Source organism: Gobio gobio (assembly GCF_949357685.1).
Source record: "Gobio gobio genome assembly, chromosome: 4".
Taxonomy (NCBI): domain Eukaryota; kingdom Metazoa; phylum Chordata; class Actinopteri; order Cypriniformes; family Gobionidae; genus Gobio; species Gobio gobio.
In genome coordinates, this window is record NC_137100.1 from 64,470,993 (window position 1) to 64,490,709 (window position 19,717).

At 36.3% G+C, this 19,717-nt stretch overlaps 1 protein-coding gene across 7 annotated transcripts in view; it reads left to right on the forward strand.

Moving 5' to 3' along the window:
* Window positions 1-19,717, forward strand: part of rgs3a (regulator of G protein signaling 3a) — a 308,005-nt gene that overhangs the window by 128,460 nt on the left and 159,828 nt on the right. The window contains exon 1 of one of the 7 annotated variants that reach the window (XM_079815952.1): window positions 6,887-7,214. The exons of 3 other annotated variants lie outside the window; for them this stretch is intronic. In XM_079815952.1, the coding sequence (XP_079672078.1) occupies window positions 7,200-7,214 (15 nt within the window). In that variant the 5' untranslated portion in view covers window positions 6,887-7,199. Of the gene's footprint in view, window positions 1-6,886; window positions 7,215-14,049; window positions 14,175-19,717 lie in introns of those variants that run through there. 3 more of the 7 variants (XM_079815951.1, XM_079815954.1, XM_079815955.1) reach the window with 3 other exon arrangements.

Below are 19,717 nucleotides of genomic sequence, written 5' to 3' on the forward strand. Positions count from 1 at the left end.
AAATGTCAATATTATTTGCTAAATAAAAATTGCAGTATTTTTTTGTTCCGTACTGTCCTTCTGAATAAGATATTTTACATAACAGATGTTTACATATAGTCCACAAGATAGCCCTGTTCATAAGTTTACATATCCTTGAATTGTAATCCTGTGTGTCGTTCTCTGGATGATCCTCGGCTGTGTGTGTGTTTTGTGATGTTTGTTCATGAGTCCCTTGTTTGTCCTGATCAGTTAAACTGCCCAATGTTCTTCAGAAAAATCTTCCAGCTCCTGCAAATTTTTCAGTTTTCCAGCATATTTTACACATTTGATCCCTCTCCAGCATTGACCGTATGATTTTGAGATCCATCTTTTCACACTGAAGACAATTGAGGGACTTAAAGGGATAGTTCACCCAAACACTATTTTTTTTTATGTTTTTCTGCTTACCCCCGGGGCATCCAAGATGTAAGTGTGTTTGTTTCTTCAGTAGAACACAAATGAAGATTTTTTACTCCAACCGTTGCAGTGTGATAGTCGTATAATGATGTCAATGGGGATATTTTAGAGTATGAGAGCAATGAGAGTAAAAACACAGACATACGAATCCTTATTAAACCATGCGGCTCGTGGCGACACATTGATGTCTTAAGACACAAAACCATCGGTTTCTGCGAGAAACCCAACAGTCATTATGTTATTTTTTTACCTCTTATCAAACGAATGTCATTTAGTTTTCCCAGCGCCATAACTTCCGGCGAATAAGGTCAAAATACTGGCGTGATCAAAGATATATATACGTAGATGCCTCATTCGACCGATCCGCGAAGACACTAATGAGGAATCTATGTATTTATCTATGATCAGCCGGTATTTTGCATGTATTTTGACCTTATTCGCCGGAAGTGTTGGCGCGGGGACAGCTATTACTGCTATTAAAATGCTTGGATTAGCCAGAACATTTTTAATTTAACTCAGATTTTATTCGTCTGAAAGAAGAATGTCATATACACCTCGGATGACTTGAGGGTGAGTAAATCATGGGCTAATTTTCATTTTTGGGTGAACTATCCCTTTAAACACAACTGTTAAAAAAGGTTCAAACATACACTGATGCATTAAGAGCTGGGGGTGAAAACTTTTGAACAGGATGAAGATGTGTACTTAAAGATCATGAGCCAGATTTACTAATAGCTCGCTCCAGCGCAAACCCTCTTTTGCCGCTAATAATCTACTGTCAGGATTTACTAAAGACGTGCAGTGATAAATTAGCGCTGAAAAGGCGTGGACAGGGTTATTTTTGCGGTGGATCTTATCTCATATGAATCTGGCCCCATATTTTTTCATTGCCCTTCAAAAGCTGCAGAAGATGCTAACGTCATCCCAGACGACCAAATAAGTACAATTTACACCGAGTATCCATTCAAGGAAAGTCTGTTCACCCAGCGGCCATATTTGCAAGACTTTTTGAATGGGGGAATCTCAAAAACTGCTTGCCGAACTCACAATTAAATAACATATTTCAAATCAGCAACAAAATCTGACATGAACTGTCTCATAAATGTCCTTTCCTATGCTTAAATAGCATTAAAAAGCTTATTTTTCAGGCTAGACGAGCCCATGCACATGTGCAGTCCTAAGCGCGAGTCTCAGGTTTCTATGGGAACCGGACCTTTTAATGGCAGCTGCAGTGGCGCAATGACTTTACCAATCGGCGATTGGCTCTTTTGCTTTAGAAGGCGGGACTATTCCGCCATATTGCGCGTTGCAGTTTCTCCCATTCATAATAGGAGGGAACCGTGTTTCTATATTTATAGTCTTTGTCTAAAGCTCTTTGGGTTTTACAGCCTGTCTATAGTTAGAAACGCTGTCAAAATGACCACCCTTACACACATTTATCACATTTTATTGTAGTAACATGTAGGGATGCACCGAAATGAACATTCTTGGCCGAAGCCGAATAACGGACAGGTTTTTTTCATTTATTTTGCCAATTTTATTCACCATTGCATAAATTAGCTTTTTTACTATTTTGTCTTCCTTTTAAAATAAATTGCAAAAAAAATTACAATTTAAAAATAATTATTTAACACTGAAGATTTTTAGCATTCCAGCAGACATTACAAAGCACAATATAACTTTAAAAAAATATATTTTTTATTTGGCCATCTTATCTTATCTTTGGCCTATTGTGCCTACAGGTATCATGATCAAATCATAATCAAATTTTGTTTGTTTATGAGAGGTTTTGCAAGCCTGTATAATCCAGCACTGAGTAAAAACTGAGCAGTGAGTGGAGTCTGACTAACTTAAAACATATTGGCTATTGCGTACAAGAGATCAACAACTATGTCACCGCTGCAGAAACACGTTGTAAATGAATACATTTGACGTTCTACAGACACAAATATGCACTGGAGCATTTGCCAATATATTTTTACAGTATCAACTGAGGGTGCTCTTGCTTGCATTTGAGGGTGCTTAGACAATTCAGCAGAACAGTGAAAATCGTAAAAAAAAAATCGTAAAATCCAGGCCTGGTCCTCTCTCGTCCTTCAGTGTTGTCGCTCCTCCTTTTATTCGCCCAAGCTCCTCCATTCTCACGGTCCCTCTGCCTTGTCCTGCTTGCCACAGAGTGCAAAGTTCTGCGTGTGATTTAATGACGATACACAAATTAAAGAACACCGACGCAGCCGATAATTTCCATAATGACCAACACAATCTATTAGTTAGCGTCTGGTTTAACCCCCTCGAGTCGGCGGGCGCGCCGGCGCGATCAGCTCTCTTTTTTTCTTATCAGTGCCCAAGACACTCAAATAACTCTGTCGTTTTTTATCATTCAGGCAAGTGTTATGTAGCGTTCACACCGGACGCGAATGACGCAAATAATTTGCGCTATTCGCGCAAAGTTGGACGCTTGAACATTTTGAGTTTACTCGCTTCATTTGCGCTAGAAATTCACTTCACAACAGACGTGAATTCTCGTCATGGGAATATAATGTGTGACAAAACGTAGTTTTAAGACTTTTTCAGGCGATAATGTAGTAGTTTAAAGCTCAAATGTGTGGTTTATTTATAAAGAGAGTGATTTTATCTGGCGTTTTCGGAGTTGTGAGCTCCAGTGGATCAGCGGCACTCAGCGCTCATTAACCCCGGCGAGAGCAGCCTTTCCTCGGCCAGTCCTTCTGCCGTCTGCCGCTGGCTCTGATCTCTCTGTGGCGTCTCCAGCTATAATTCGTCTTGTGTTTATGTAATGGGCGATCTTTGGTCTCATGGATCTATAATTTGTTCCCTGGCAAATCGTTTAGGCTGAGGGCAAAGTGAAGTTTCATTACTTTTTTATTTTTAGGTTATAACTTTACGTTACAGTTGTAGCCGACTAGCGCTGACTTTGAATGTTTGACTGAATTGTTTGCTTTATTTCATGTATAGCTTATTATACCTTTTACTCAAACTTTTGTATTATTGATCATACATAAACTTGCATTTAACAAAAAGAGACTGGGTTGTGTTTCATGTCATTTAATGTTATCACAGTGATAATCATATTGTCTGAACCAGATATTAATATACAGATTTTCTCCTCATTGTTGTCACTACTAGAGCAAGCTCCTGATTTGTTAACGCGGCTCGGATATCTGTCAAAATTCAGATTTTTCAACTCGGGCGATTCGCGCCATTCGCGTAAATCACGCGAATCATGCGTCAAACGCTCAATTTGCGCGAATCGCACCGCAGAATGTCTATTCGCATCTTTGCATTGACTTAACATGTAAATCACTCGTGCGAATCGCGTCATTCACGTCCGGTGTGAATTATACACCATTATACATCATTATAATCTGTTAAAGTTAGGGTAGGTAAGAATTGGTTAAAAAACTTTTTTCCAAATTTGTTTAAACTTTCTTTATATCAATACATAATTAAAATGTAAGTACTCTGAAAAAGAAAGTATAAAAATTGAGTGTCTGTAGACCTCTCACAAGGTTTTAAAGACAGCTCATTAATTCCATTCACTCCACCTTCTCCCTTCTGGGCTCTTTCCAAAGCCACGCCCCCAAAACACATGAACACGCCCACCGCGATCAGCTGAAAGACGCATTATTAACCTGAGGCGAGCGGAGAAGAAGTGCATGTAGTGACATCATGTCAGAATCACATGTAATAAAAAATCTAACTTTATCATTATGAATATAAACAAATAAGATGTCTTTTAGTACTCACTATCAAGCTAGAATACCGATACTGGTAAAGTTTAAAATACACACACAACAGTGTCTACGACACACACAAGATAAAAGCATCAGTAAACATTGGTAGAGAACATAAAAACAAACCAAGGGCCGAAATAAACGTGCAGGTAAAGTTCCTGGTGAACATGGTAAAAGAGTTTAGACAGAGAGTAGTAGCTAAAGCTAACTTAGTTCTAAAAAAAGTTCCTGGATGCGGTGTACTAGCTTTTACACATGCATTATGTTATCTAAAGTTACATTTTGCGAAATTTAACACGACAGCGATCAACTTGAGCTAAGCATATTGAGTATTTATCATCTCTACTAATGGCTCGCTAAGTGTATAACATTGTAACTTTATGCTAAGTAATGTTATGTTAGCTATATTAGGCAGCTACGTGTGCTAGTGAGACATGCTTCATGAAAACATAAACCAAAAAAATGTATAATCAAAATCAAAGATTACCTGTCCAGCAGAAAAACAGCCATGGAGTAGCTTTTCAGCCCCTTGAGGTCCCTCAGTTCTCGCCATCGTTGAAAAGCCACGCCTCGCGTTTGATTTCTTTGTTTATCCAAAGACTTTTTGTGCATTGCCTTTTCTTGTACTGTCTTCCTTTTTTTGCATTGTTTGCCTTCGCTGACTGCAAAACCCGGCACTGTGAATTTTGAATGCTCTTTCTCTGCCATTATTTTGCTCTTCCTTGGTTTCATAACTCTTGAACTCCTCAAATCAAACGGGTGCGTGCATGTGGGCGGATCCTGAGCAAAAGCAGCGGTAGCCATGGTAACGAGAGAGAGTGACAGTCGCCCAAGCCAATCACTTGTTTCGGCCCGAACGAAAATAATGAGCGGTGTTTATTGCAGATTAAAAAGTCTAGAGTCACTCGATTTGTATACTCTCTTTTTCAGAGTACTTACATTTTAATTATGTATTGACATATAAAGAAAGTTTAAACAAATTTGGACAAAAGTGTTTTTAGATAATTCTTACCTACCCTACCTTTAAGTTTCAATTTTTTTGGTGTACAGTCACAATAAAAACTAAATGTTTTGCTTTTTGCAAAATAAAGAAATCAAACATGATCTGCAGCCTCTCTGTCAAAGACGTTCATTCAGATAGTCTTCAGAAAAGAAACTCTAGCTCAGTGAATACTTGTCTCACAAACATGAGACATATGTCTAAAGAAACGTTGAAATGTCAGGTTTTAAATAATGTAAACCAAATCGAAAACAAATATTCTGTGTTTATGTAATCTGTTTGAAAAGAGATCCACTTCATTATCTGGTAATGTGACCACGGTCACGGCAAAATAATCTGCCAATGGGGTAAACAAAATCTTGTTTTCTGTTTGAATTAAGATTATTTTGCTTACCCCATTGGCAGATTATTTTGCTTATTTTAAGCAAAAACTCCCTTAATTTTGAGTTATTTTCCCCCAAAACAAGACAAAAACTTTTGCTTGTCTAGTAAATGCTTCTTAATGTAAGATTTTTTAGATATTTGGACTGAAAACAAGACAAAAATACTTAGTAAGAAAAGCTTTTTTTGCAGTGTAGCCTATTGAGATTCAAATACTGAGGCGATCCAGAGTCAACGCCACACATGCTTTTTTTGGCCGGTAAATAATGGCACAAACACCTTAGCAAACCATCTTGTATGATTCATTTAAATACTCTCCTCTCATAAATACTGCATCTGAACGGGAAACTCCTACAGATGCATATGCGATAAGATCAGGCGCACATATAACCCTGTCCACACCTTTTCAGCGCTAATTTCTCACTGCGTGTCTTTAGTAAATCCTGACAGTAGTTTATTAATGCCAATGTGCTGGAGCAATCTGGCCCTTAAAGTCCTGACCTTCATGAATTATTGAGCAAGCTAGTTTTCTCTATTTGTAAAATGTGTTCTGCTCTAATGGAGATTGATATTAGAAAAAAAAAAACATCTTGCGAGATTTAAACAGGAATACTCTTTGATGGATCGTGTTTGGTTGTCTTTATAGAGATGACATTTATAACTTCAGTCCTGCATGGCAGATATGTTTTATGGTAATGAAACGGCTCTCATTTATTGCTTTGTGATGGATGAATTGATTCCAGCAGATTGTGCTATGAGACTTTAATGAGACTGATGTGCAGCCATTTCAACTGACAAGTTTGTAATTCGGTCAAGTCTCCCCGAATCGCGGGCCGTGCTGAATGTGACGTCTCTGATTGTTGGAGAGCTGAAGGCGTCACATGACCTTGCATTGGGATCTATCGTGTATCTATAGATCAGACGGATTTATCTCTGCTCATTAGGGCTGAAACCCAATTGTCTGTCTTGAGTAATGCATAGCACCTTACTTTACGAGAACACAATGCACAGTAATAATAACCTCACACAATTGCAGTTTTTTATGCTCCAGGGCTGATGAAATTTGCACAAATACCTGTGAGGATTGTGTGTGTGTGACAGAGATCTCTCGGCGTATGACATGTGCCTGTTTCTTTCGCGAGGTTTTGATTCATGCTTCGGCCGCTTCTAAAAATAACAGCAAGCAGAGCGGGACAGCGGCCTGTCTCCGGAGAGAGAAGAGAGAGAGAGAGAGAGAGAGAGAGAGAGAGAGAGAGAGAGAGAGAGAGAGAGAGAGAGAGAGAGAGAGAGAGAGAGAGAGAGAGAGAGAGAGAGAGAGAAAGAAAGAGAGGACATGTGCAGTCCTCCTCTTTCTCTCTCTCTTTCTCTCTCTCTCTCGCCCCAGTCATTTTGTTCAACAGCACAGTCTCGCCTCAGAGCAGCCGCTAACACACACACACACACACACACACACTTAGAGTCTGCAGCAAATGTAATAAACCGCGGAGAGAGTGAGAAAAATCCACACAGAGGGCGAAAGAAACAGGTAGAACAAAGGGGAACTTGCATTTGTTGACAGAAGTAGAGAAGGAGACGTCTACTGGACTGAGGATCAGCACATGTGAGAGAGACGCGGTCAGAGCGGCCAGATGCCTGTATTCAAGGTACACCTGCTTTAATGGGACACTGTGTGTGTGTGTGTGTGTGTGTGTGTGTGTGTGTGTGTGTGTGTGTGTGCGCGCGCGACTGGGAAGAAAGGAATATATTATCTTGCTATTCTATCAGTTTTATTTGTATATTCACTGAATGTCACAGATTACACTTTATATGTATTTTTTCAGTGCGTGGAGTTTTAGACTTCAAATATGTACACTCTGGGTTAAAAACAACCCAAGTTGGGTTGAAAATGGACTAACCCAGCAATTGGGTTGTTTTAACCCAGCAATTGGGTTGTTTTAACCCAGTAAATGGGTTGTTTTAACCCAGCGGTTGGGTTAAATGTTTGCATTTAACAACCCGATAGCTGGGTTAAAACAACCCAATCTTTGAGTTAAAACAACACAATAGCTGGGTTAGTCCATTTTCAACCCAACTTGGGTTGTTTTTAACCCAGAGTTTTTTAGAGTGTATTTTCTTTTAAATTGTGTGTGCGACTGGGAAGACATTATCTTGCTATTTTATCAGTTTTATTTGTATATTCACTGAATGTCACAGATTACACTTTATATGTATTTTTTAAGTGCGTGGAGTTTTAGACTTCAAATATGTACACTCTGGGTTAAAAACAACCCAAGTTGGGTCGAAAATGGACTAACCCAGCAATTGGGTCGTTTTAACCCAGTAAATGGGTTGTTTTAACCCGGCGGTTGGGTTAATTGTTTGCAATTGCTGGGTTAAAACAACCCAATCTTTGAGTTAAAACAACACAATAGCTGGGTTAGTCCATTTTCAACCCAACTTGGGTTGTTTTTAACCCAAGAGTGTATTTTCTTTTTAATTGCTTTAAGTTTGTCTAACGCAGATTTATGTTGCAGTTTCTCTGAATATCGAGAGGTTTCAGTAAAGTTTGCATTTTAAAAATTTTCGGGCATTTTTATTTTATTTTATTGGTAACACTTTTAGATTTTAGGGTCCAATCCTCACTATTAACTATTTGCTTATTATTATTATTATCATACATATTACTAGGATTGTTTATTAGCACTTATAAAGCACATATTAATGTGTTATTCGGCATGATCATATTCAACATCCCATAATCTACCCAATACCTAAACTTAACAACTACCTTAATAGTGAGAATTTGACCCTAATCTAAAGTTTGACCTTTATATTTATTTATTTTTTGTTGAGTTTAATAAGGTTCACTTGGTTTCTTTTTATTTGCATTGAATTTTTCTAATGCATATTTTATGTTTACTTCTAAAAATGCGTATGCCTATATATTTTGTGGATATTGTTTTGGATTTATTTCCTTTTCATGAACACCATACATGACGTGTAACACGCTCATATTTCATGTCTGCGTGTGTGTTTTATTGGTTATAAATGGCGTTTACCGAGATAAGCAAATGGGAAATTGTTAAATAAAAGTTTCTTGCTCTCGTTTTCACACACAGAGACTTGCGTGATGATAGATTGCTTTATGAGGTTTATTTGACTGGGCAGCCGCTGACATGTAAATTTCCCACAATGCTCATGGAGGCGAGGTAAACTCTAACTGTACGAGACAGACGTGAGTGTAAGTGTGTAAGAAGCGCACTTGCTCGAAGATTTCTCAACTTGCTGTTCTTAAACACTTCCTGCTGTTGTGGCTATTTGAGAGAAACTTTACTTTTGACAATTGCTTAGTTTAAATAGTCATCATTTACAGTATCTGCACTAAACTGCATTCTGAGAAACACAAAAAGAGACATTTATCAAAGTGTTCATACTGCTCTTTTCATATGACTGGTGCGATATATTCAAAGCCATCCAGTAGATGTTGTGTGAGCAACAAACCCAATGTTTAAGTAAAGATCTTCTCTTTCATTGCTTGCACACATTCAGGTTTCATGTCAGTGATATTTTATGATGTCTATGGTGTCCTATTGGAATGTACACATTACATGACAAATGACATTTAAGATCTGCTTGTGGTGCGTTGGTTGTTATTTTTTGACACCTTTCATTTGTTGCGTGCGACACACACACACACACACAAGGCACCCAGAGGGAAATACCAGAAAACCATAGAGGGGCAAAGTAACAGCGATTGGAGGAGAAATGGTGATGATTGATGAGATGAAACACACACACACACACACACACACACACACACACACACACCAACAGTTTAGACACAAGGGTCGTGCGTCATTCAGAACTTTTGTCTCAATAAACTCCTAATAACTGCTTATTAATCGTTAGTAAAGTAGTTGTTAAGTTGAGGTATTGGGTAGATTAAGAGATGTAGAATATGATCATGCAGAATCATTTCAGTTTATTTATTTAAATAAATAAACAAACAAATAAGTATTTACATTTTTTCTGCTTGAATTGTTGTCATATACCCACAACACATCATTTTATAATTTTAAATACATTTCATTTTATTGACCATGAATCAAAGAATGTTTCATTTTAAAGAATACTCTAATTATTTTATATCCAGTAAGCTACATTTTTATGCGAATATAGATTTTTATAACATTATTTCCAAACAATGTGTTGGATTTCTGTGGTGGCGAAAGGCAGATTGAATCTGTTTTGATGGCTTTGTTCACAGTAAATCTACATGCTGAGATGTTTGATCTGATTAGAAATACATGTTTTACGCTGTTGGGTCATTACGTCCTGTCTGTGAACACACAAACCAAGATCTGTCGCAACATTGTGGCTCATTGCTACATTAAATAGTGAATTTAGGATATTATTCAGACACCAGATATACTGTAGTGTTTTACTAGTGGGTGCATTTGTATAAGTGAGGATAGCAAAATAAAGTAAACTGTGACATATTATACCCCAAAAATCTTCATACAGGGAAAATTATTCAGACACTTTGAAGTGTTTTTTCTTAAAAAAAATTCTTTCATTGCGACCTTTGACACCACAGACTGAACAAAATGAAGCATTGCTTGGTCGTTGGTTAAGCTAAATTGGTATTATCTAATTGTGAAGTTAAATTTAACAGCTGATTGTAATCCATTACATCCCTTTCTATCAAAGTTATCTGACATTATCAAGATGAGTTTGACACAGTTTAACTCTGAGTTCTTGTCATGTTTTATTACCATTTTCTAAACTATAGCGAATAAACAGTGATATTGTGAGAAAATGTTGAAGGTGTCTGAATACATTTTGGTTTGACTGTATATATATATCTACCATGGACAGCCTCAGAGCCACACCCACCTATTACATCATACAGGTGTTTACCAGCCAGAGTGAATTTCTCGGGAAAGTTTGCTTTGTCGAAGCTGTTTCGAACTCCCAATACGAACTCCAAACGAACCCTTTTTGGCATGACTTTGACGTCTAGAAGGGTTTTGGGTTCTGTACTGTCAGTGGAGAATTCCTCAATGAGGAATGGATTTATGATGGATGGATGCACTTTTATGATGGATAGATGCACTTTTATGATGGATAGATGCACTTTTATGACGATGGATACACTTTTATGATGGATAGATGCACTTTTATGATGGATGGATGCACTTTTATGATGGACGGATGCACTTTTATGATGGATGGATGCACTTTTATGATGGATGGATGCACTTTTATGATGGATGGATGCACTTTTATGATGGACGGATGCACTTTTATGATGGATGGATGCACTTTTATGATGGATAGATACACTTTTATGATGGACGGATGCACTTTTATGATGGATAGATGCACTTTTATGATGGATAGATGCAGTTTTATGATGGATGGATGCACTTTTATGATGGATAGATACACTTTTATGATGGACGGATGCACTTTTATGATAGATGGATGCACTTTTATGATAGATAGATGCACTTTTATGATGGATAGATGCAGTTTTATGATGGATGGATGCACTTTTATGATGGATGGATGCATTTTTATGATAGATGGATGCACTTTTATGATGGATGGATGCACTTTTATGATGGATGGATGCACTTTTATGATGGATAGATGGATGGATGCACTTTTATGATGGATGGATGCACTTTTATGATGGATAGATGCACTTTTATGATGATAGATGCACTTTTATGATGATGGATACACTTTTATGATGATGGATACACTTTTATGATGGATAGATGCACTTTTATGATGGATGGATGCACTTTTATGATGGATGGATGCACTTTTATGATGGATAGATGCACTTTTATGATGGATGGATGCACTTTTATGATGGAAGGATGCACTTTTATGATGGATGGATGCACTTTTATGATGGATAGATGCACTTTTATGATGGATGGATGCACTTTTATGATGGCTAGATGCACTTTTATGATGGATGGATGCACTTTTATGATGGACGGATGCACTTTTATGATGGACGGATGCACTTTTATGATGGATGGATGCACTTTTATGATAGATAGATGCACTTTTATGATGGATGGATGCACTTTTATGATGGATAGATGCACTTTTATGATGGATAGATGCACTTTTATGATGGATGGATGCACTTTTATGATGGATGGATGCACTTTTATGATGGATAGATGCACTTTTATGATGGATGGATGCACTTTTATGATGGATAGATGCACTTTTATGATGGATGGATGCACTTTTATGATGGATAGATGCACTTTTATGATGGATGGATGCACTTTTATGATGGATGGATGCACTTTTATGATCATGGATACACTTTTATGATGGATAGATGCACTTTTATGATGGATAGATGCACTTTTATGATGGATGGATGCACTTTTATGATGGACGGATGCACTTTTATGATGGATGGATGCACTTTTATGATGGATAGATGCACTTTTATGATGGATGGATGCACTTTTATGATGACTAGATGCACTTTTATGATGGATGGATGCACTTTTATGATGGATAGATGCACTTTTATGATGGATGGATGCACTTTTATGATGGAAGGATGCACTTTTATGATGGATGGATGCACTTTTATGATGGATAGATGCACTTTTATGATGGATGGATGCACTTTTATGATGGCTAGATGCACTTTTATGATGGATGGATGCACTTTTATGATGGATGGATACACTTTTATGATGGACGGATGCACTTTTATGATGGATGGATGCACTTTTATGATAGATAGATGCACTTTTATGATGGATGGATGCACTTTTATGATGGATAGATGCACTTTTATGATGGATAGATGCACTTTTATGATGGATAGATGCACTTTTATGATGGATAGATGCACTTTTATGATGGATGGATGCACTTTTATGATGGATAGATGCACTTTTATGATGGATGGATGCACTTTTATGATGGCTAGATGCACTTTTATGATGGATGGATGCACTTTTATGATGGATGGATGCACTTTTATGATGGATAGATGCACTTTTATGATGGATGGATGCACTTTTATGATGGATGGATGCACTTTTATGATCATGGATACACTTTTATGATGGATAGATGCACTTTTATGATGGATGGATGCACTTTTATGATGGATAGATAAACTTTTATGATGATAGATGCACTTTTATGATGATGGATACACTTTTATGATGATAGATGCACTTTTATGATGGGTAGATACACTTTTATGATGGATGGATGCACTTTTATAATGGATAGATGCACTTTTATGATGGATGGATGCACTTTTATGATGGATAGATAAACTTTTATGATGATAGATGCACTTTTATGATGGATAGATGCACTTTTATGATGGATGGATGCACTTTTATGATGGATAGATAAACTTTTATGATGATGGATGCACTTTTATAATGGATAGATGCACTTTTATGATGGATGGATGCACTTTTATGATGGATAGATAAACTTTTATGATGATAGATGCACTTTTATGATGGATGGATGCACTTTTATGATGGATAGATGCACTTTTATGATGGATAGATGCACTTTTATGATGGATGGATGCACTTTTATGATGGATAGATGCACTTTTATGATGGATAGATGCACTTTTATGATGGATAGATGCACTTTTATGATGGATGGATGCACTTTTATAATGGATAGATGCACTTTTATGATGGATGGATGCACTTTTATAATGGATAGATGCACTTTTATAATGGATGGATGCACTTTTATGATGGATAGATGCACTTTTATGATGGATAGATGCACTTTTATGATGGATAGATGCACTTTTATGATGAATAGATGCACTTTTATGGACTTCAAAAATAACATGCACTGCCATTATAAAGTTCGGAAGAGCCAAGATATTTTTAATATAACACAGATTTTATTCGTCTGAAAGAAGAATGTCATATACACATAGGATTACTTGAGAGTGAATAAATCATAGGATGATAAAAATTTTTGGGTGAACTATGCCTTTAATATGTGCTTTATAAGTACAAATAAACAGCCAATATCCTAGTAATGTGCATGCTAATGAGCAACTAGTTAATAGTGAGAATTAGACACTAAACTAAAGCGTTACCCTTTACTTAGCTGTGGTTTTTAACAGCATTTCAACAAGTTTGCGCTTGTTTACCCTTCTTAAGTTTCTGCTTTTCAGGCCATTTTGAGCAGGGCAAACAGAGCAGATAGGGCAACTGTGTGTGTGGTGGACGTTAATGATTGTGTATTCAGTCGGACATAGAAGTCCAGCCAAGTGGCATGATGTCTTGAGTGAGGCTGGGGTGCGATCAGCGCTTAATGGTGTGTTTGTGAAAGACACTCACACACACACACACACCATCTCTCTCTCTCTCTTCCTTCCACTCATGATGTGTTTATGTGAAGAGGGTGTCGCCCGTCCGACCACTAGATTTCTTCCTGTCTCTCTTCGTTCTTGCACCACTTGTGATCTTGCAGAAGAAGATTGAATCCTCATACACACTAACCCGGTCTGACACACACTGATGCGCATGTGACCAGGGTCTGATTCTCGTGTCTTGGCTGTGTGTTCACCTCCAACGGTGAGTGTGTTGCCGGTGCGCTTTACTTCTTTCTTTGTGTTTGCTAGCGTTTCCGAGTATGTGTTTGCGTATGTAAATATTTCTGAGACCGCATATAGAACTATAAAACAAATGTGGTGGTGAACGAATGAACAATGAATGAGTTTGTATTGAGATTTCTGTCTTCTGTCAGACTGAGCAGGGTTTGAGACATTAACATGTGTTGTGAAACTCTAGAGGAGACAAATGTGAGACACGGGTCTTTTTGTCTGGAGTACAATCTGACATGGAGAAAACTCGTTAAAGTCTCTTTAATTTCATTGCTGTCTAAGAGCACTTACTATAAAGTAATTACGTGCTTGTGCTACTTAAGACACTCTTTTAAAGTTCTGCGGTATTTGTAGGTCACTAATAAAATTGACCATGTGAGCTCCTGGTATTTTTTTGTAAGCGTCCATGTAACAGATTATGTGCAAAAGGTCCATGCAAGCTCAAGTTGTTATATTCTCATAGGCTAGAGAAGAACCATGTAGTTTATTGCGTTTGTACATATTAGGGTACAACGGGACTAAAGGCGCATTTGATTTTATTCTCCTCTAAACCACTAGATGGCGCACAAACTTACTTCAGCACTTTCCAAAACATCTGAAATTTGTAGGGCTGGACCCGACTATTCGAATATTCGTTCGGTGGGTTGATATTCGATTTTAAATTTTGGGATTCGAATATTCGTTTTTTTACGGCACCCCCTCGAAGCGGTTCTCATTCGCGCTGTTTTTTTTGTGTGTTTTTTTCGTGAAAATACATACAGAAATTGTACACAATACATATAGTGAGACATAACACAAAAAACAACAGTGTAGACAAACACTTATATAGTTGGAGATGAAGGAGTTAGAAAAAAAAAACACAGAAAACAACAAAAACAAACAAACAAAAAGGTCGTGAAAAGAGAGATCTTGTAATTAGAATATGTCTTTAGGGAGTAGTTAGATTTTATTTTAAAGGGTTTTTAGTAATTTATTGATTTCACCCCCCCCTCCCCTCCTCATCCCTCATTAATTCTCATTCGCGCTTTAATATGTTTACACTTAGACTGACGTCGTCATACTCAGATTCTAGTCAGAATATGAGTCTGATCCTCCTCCATTGGGCTGTGATTATGGGGCGTGTTTCAACCGAACCAGGAAAGAAAATGCCTCTGCACTCAATTGGATAGACCTACAACCAATCAGAGCAACGGAGTGAGTGCCGTATGTTTAGCGACGCATAGTTGTCAATAGGGCTGCCACTACAGACTATTTTTATATCGATTAATCTATCGACTAATTTATCGATTACAGTGTTAATTTCGTTGACGAATAATTTGTGTCATAATTTTCGTCAACTACCTTTTTTCACTGACGAAAACGAGACGATAACTAAATAAAAACTAGTGTTGGATGACAAAAACTATGACGAAAATCAACTGTCATATTCGTCAACAAATAAAAACGAGACGAAAATGTTAGTGAGGGACGATTAGGGAAGAGATCCAGTCAGAACTGATGTCCTGTGTAACAGATGCGCACATTTAATTTGAACGTGCTATTCATCCCCAATCCAGCTCCTGAGCGGCTCAATCAATCAAAAACACACATTTATGCCAGGCAATTGTTTATGAACTAATGCTGATGAATAATGACAATGTTTACTTTACAATGTTTATATATTAATATGTTTTAGACGGTTTGTAACAATGCATATTTATCTCCTCATCTGAACTTGAATGAGCTCCTGCAACTGCAACAGAGGTGCAGACTTTTCAAAATAAGAGTCAATGTGTATTTCGAGCTGGTTTATAATTAAAAGTCATGCATTATATATTCGTTTTTGGTTACACAATAAACTATATTTAATTGCATTCCCTTTTAATTCATAGTCAGGAGGAAAGACCAGTATTTGACACATATTCAATAAAGTATCAGGGTTATAATAGTTCACTAAAACCATAAAAAAAATCTTCATTACTTTAAATTAAATAAATGTTAACTGAAATTATAAAAATAAATAAACAAACTTATTTGAAGCTTTAGCTTAACCTGATATGGCCTACTGACTAAAACGAAATAGAAAGTTACAAAAACTATATAGATGTTTTTAAAAAACAAACAAAAAAGTGAATTGAGCTCTGTTATGTGTATTTTTAATGTCAAAACAAAATGATGTCAAAATGTCAGTTCAGGTGACAGTCGGTTATGTAATGCTTAAATGCTTAATTTATTACAATTTAACTAAACTCATTAGATTTTAGGAGACTAAAACTACTGTAGATTTAGTCGACTAAAATCGTATGATATTTAGTCGACTAAAACGAGACTAAAACTAAAAACAATTCAGCTGACTAAAATATGACTAAAACTAAATGGCATTTTAGTGAAAAGACTATGACTAAAACTAAATCAAAAGTTGCTGTCAAAATTAACACTGATCGATTAATCTATCGACTAATTTATTGTTTAATCGATTAATCTATCGACTTATTTATCACAATAATTTTCGCCAATTTTACTTAAAACATTTAATTTAACTTGCAACGTTGGCCTTCAGTAGTGTACTATAAAAAAGTATAAATGTAAACAAGCCCTTGACAAAATATCAAACTAAAATAGTAAAAATTTAAAAAGGTACAAATTTGTAAACCAACATAACAAAAAAAGAGAATATCAGCAAATACTTTTTATTTAGAATAGTTTTGTCACGATACCAAAATTATGACTTTGATACGATACCAGACTAAAATACCTCAATATCGATACCATGGCAAAAAACTGTAAAAGTAATTAAATAATATGACAGAACTTACTATTCATTGTGCACTACTGCATGAGCTTATATGGACAGAAGTGCATGCCTGAGCTTGTATTTTGGGTTAAGCTGCGTGGCTTTGACATTGTGGAAAATAGAATAATAGAAACATTGGCCTTTTTACCTGTTATTATCAATCGAAATGAATCTACTGCGAAATATAGGAGCATGTTAAAACTCAAACGTGAGATTTTACTGTTGGCACCAGCTTCAGACACTGACGCCTCGTGTGAATGCAGCGTTAGAGAGAAGAATATGTTCATATATCTATATATATATAGGCCTACACATGCATAATATTATAGTCATGAATGCAACTTTCACACGCAATTGACAGATAAACTGCACGCTCGTATTTCAGTGTTAAGTTGAGGATATTTTCAGCAATCAGTTTGCGTGCATACATTCATTTTAACCGCATTAAAGAGGGCAAATGTTATCATTCAACGCAACTGTGTATGCTATATGTATTTAAAACAGATCTTCGTCCATACAAGAAAACCATTGTCCCTGAATGAGCGCGGTTTTATAGCTTATTTAATTCAACAGTAATGTTAATGGTATGATCCGGATCAGGGGTGTACAAAACTCTGATTTAAAATCAATCAGAGATAGAAATGCATATTACGGGTAGACCCCCCCAACATCTTATTTTGATGTCCTTTAGGGGGGATCAAGTCTTCTTTAGGAGGGTCAAACCCCCCCGTAATTCACACCCTGGCCCCCTCCCTCCGAAGCTGTGAAGCTCAAAAAATTGTATTCATACCAGACCATCTGAATGATTTAATATATTTTGAGACAAAGGTCTTCTTAATGATTTTCAGTTTTGTTCAAGCTAATTAAAGCTACAGTTTTTCAATAACGGAAGAATATGTCGAAGTATGAGTAAAAGGCACACTAATTAAAATGATATAAACAGCCGGCTGACTTTTCCATTTGTTGACATGGTTAGATTCAGATGGGAAATATTATATATTAAGTTAGGCGTCCGCTTTATTTACATTGAAAACATCATATTTTAAAATATGATATGAATCGTATAATAAAATAGATGTATTGTTACTACTATATTAAATTATTATGGGATCAGAATCTGTAATCATTTAAATAATTTTGCATCTGTATTTTTTAAATATATTTTTATATTAACATATTAATGACAGGATATTTATTGAACAAAAATTATTTATTTATTTTTTCAAATAAACAGAAAATTGTTCAAACTTTGCTAAAGTGATTGTTTTGAACAGGTTAAAACATATTATTTTAGCTGAAGTATTTGTGTCTCGGGCCTCGCCACCTCATACATTTACAGATTATGATTTATTTTCACACAATAATCTGTTGCTCCATCAATAAAAACATTATTTTTTTCTGCAATCATACACTAAGAGAGTAGTACCACATTTTTCTTAAGGTGGGCCTTTAGCCACTTTGCACCCTATAAATCAAGACTGCAATCAATCACGATTTAATTGTGACAGTTATCGATTCAGTTTAATTGTGCATGGGGGAATTCGGGGGTGAGTTTCGTGGCAATTTTGCCCCAAGCCTGACACTGATCAGCATTGATCTCAAACATGGCCTATCTGCAATCCAATTAACGGAACGCACTGTCTATTTACATTAAGCTTAAACAGCCGCCTTATTGGCAGAGGCTATTTACACTAACTCCGCCCACTGACTTCTGGAATCAGACAAAATTACAAAAGACGGTGGATTAACACAATAGTGTAGCGTAAGGCACACGTGACAGAAAGTTTTGACGCAAATTGACCCAGTTCGAATCCGCCTTTTGTCAAACTTGATTTACTTTCTTTTCACATCACATATCAGATCAGAAAGACTTTTATTGGAAATAAAGTGTGTAATGTGTGTTTAATAATAAAGTGTTTAGGGTTAGGGGTAGATGTAGGGAGGGCTTTATTGTCCTAATAAGGCGGCCTCCATTTAATAATTTTAATAAATATAATAATGTAACGGAGTTCGTTGATATGGGAAGAAGGAGGCGGGAACCGGCGATCATTTAACCCTCTGGGGTTCTTCATTTATGGGTCACACTCAGGACCTTCGGGTCAAAAATGACCCGGATGGCGGGATTAAGATAAAAAAGATTTGAGCAAAATCAATGAAATAATATTTTTGTTCAATAATATTTTTTCTTTTCTTTTTTGGTGTTTTGAGATAATTTTATGATTTATAATTAATATTTATGCAATAATTATGACCCATTTTTTCCCATTGAAAATAATAAAAAATAATATATATATATATATATATATATATATATATATATATATATATATATATATATATATATATATATATATTTTTTTTTTTTTATGAAAGCTGTATTACATTTTAGAGTAAAGCCTAGGCCTCATGAAAGCAATTTTTAAAATGAGATCGGAGAATTTTTTTTAAAAATCGTAGCTTCATCGGAATGGTCCGAAACTTGGTGACTTTATTGGTACTTGGTATATGAACACACCAAAAACTTAGGGACAGGATTTGAAAAGTCTAAGTGGTTGTAAAAAAAAAATAGTCACACTCAGGACCTTCGGGTCAAAAATGACCCCCATAGGAAATGAATGGGAAATTGGCAAAAATATGAAAATACAGAGTTTTTTTGTGCATACAATCTACAAATCAGCCAGGACACAGAAAAAAATTACTCAACAGTGAAGGGGTGAATCTCTAAAACATCAAGAGTGCAA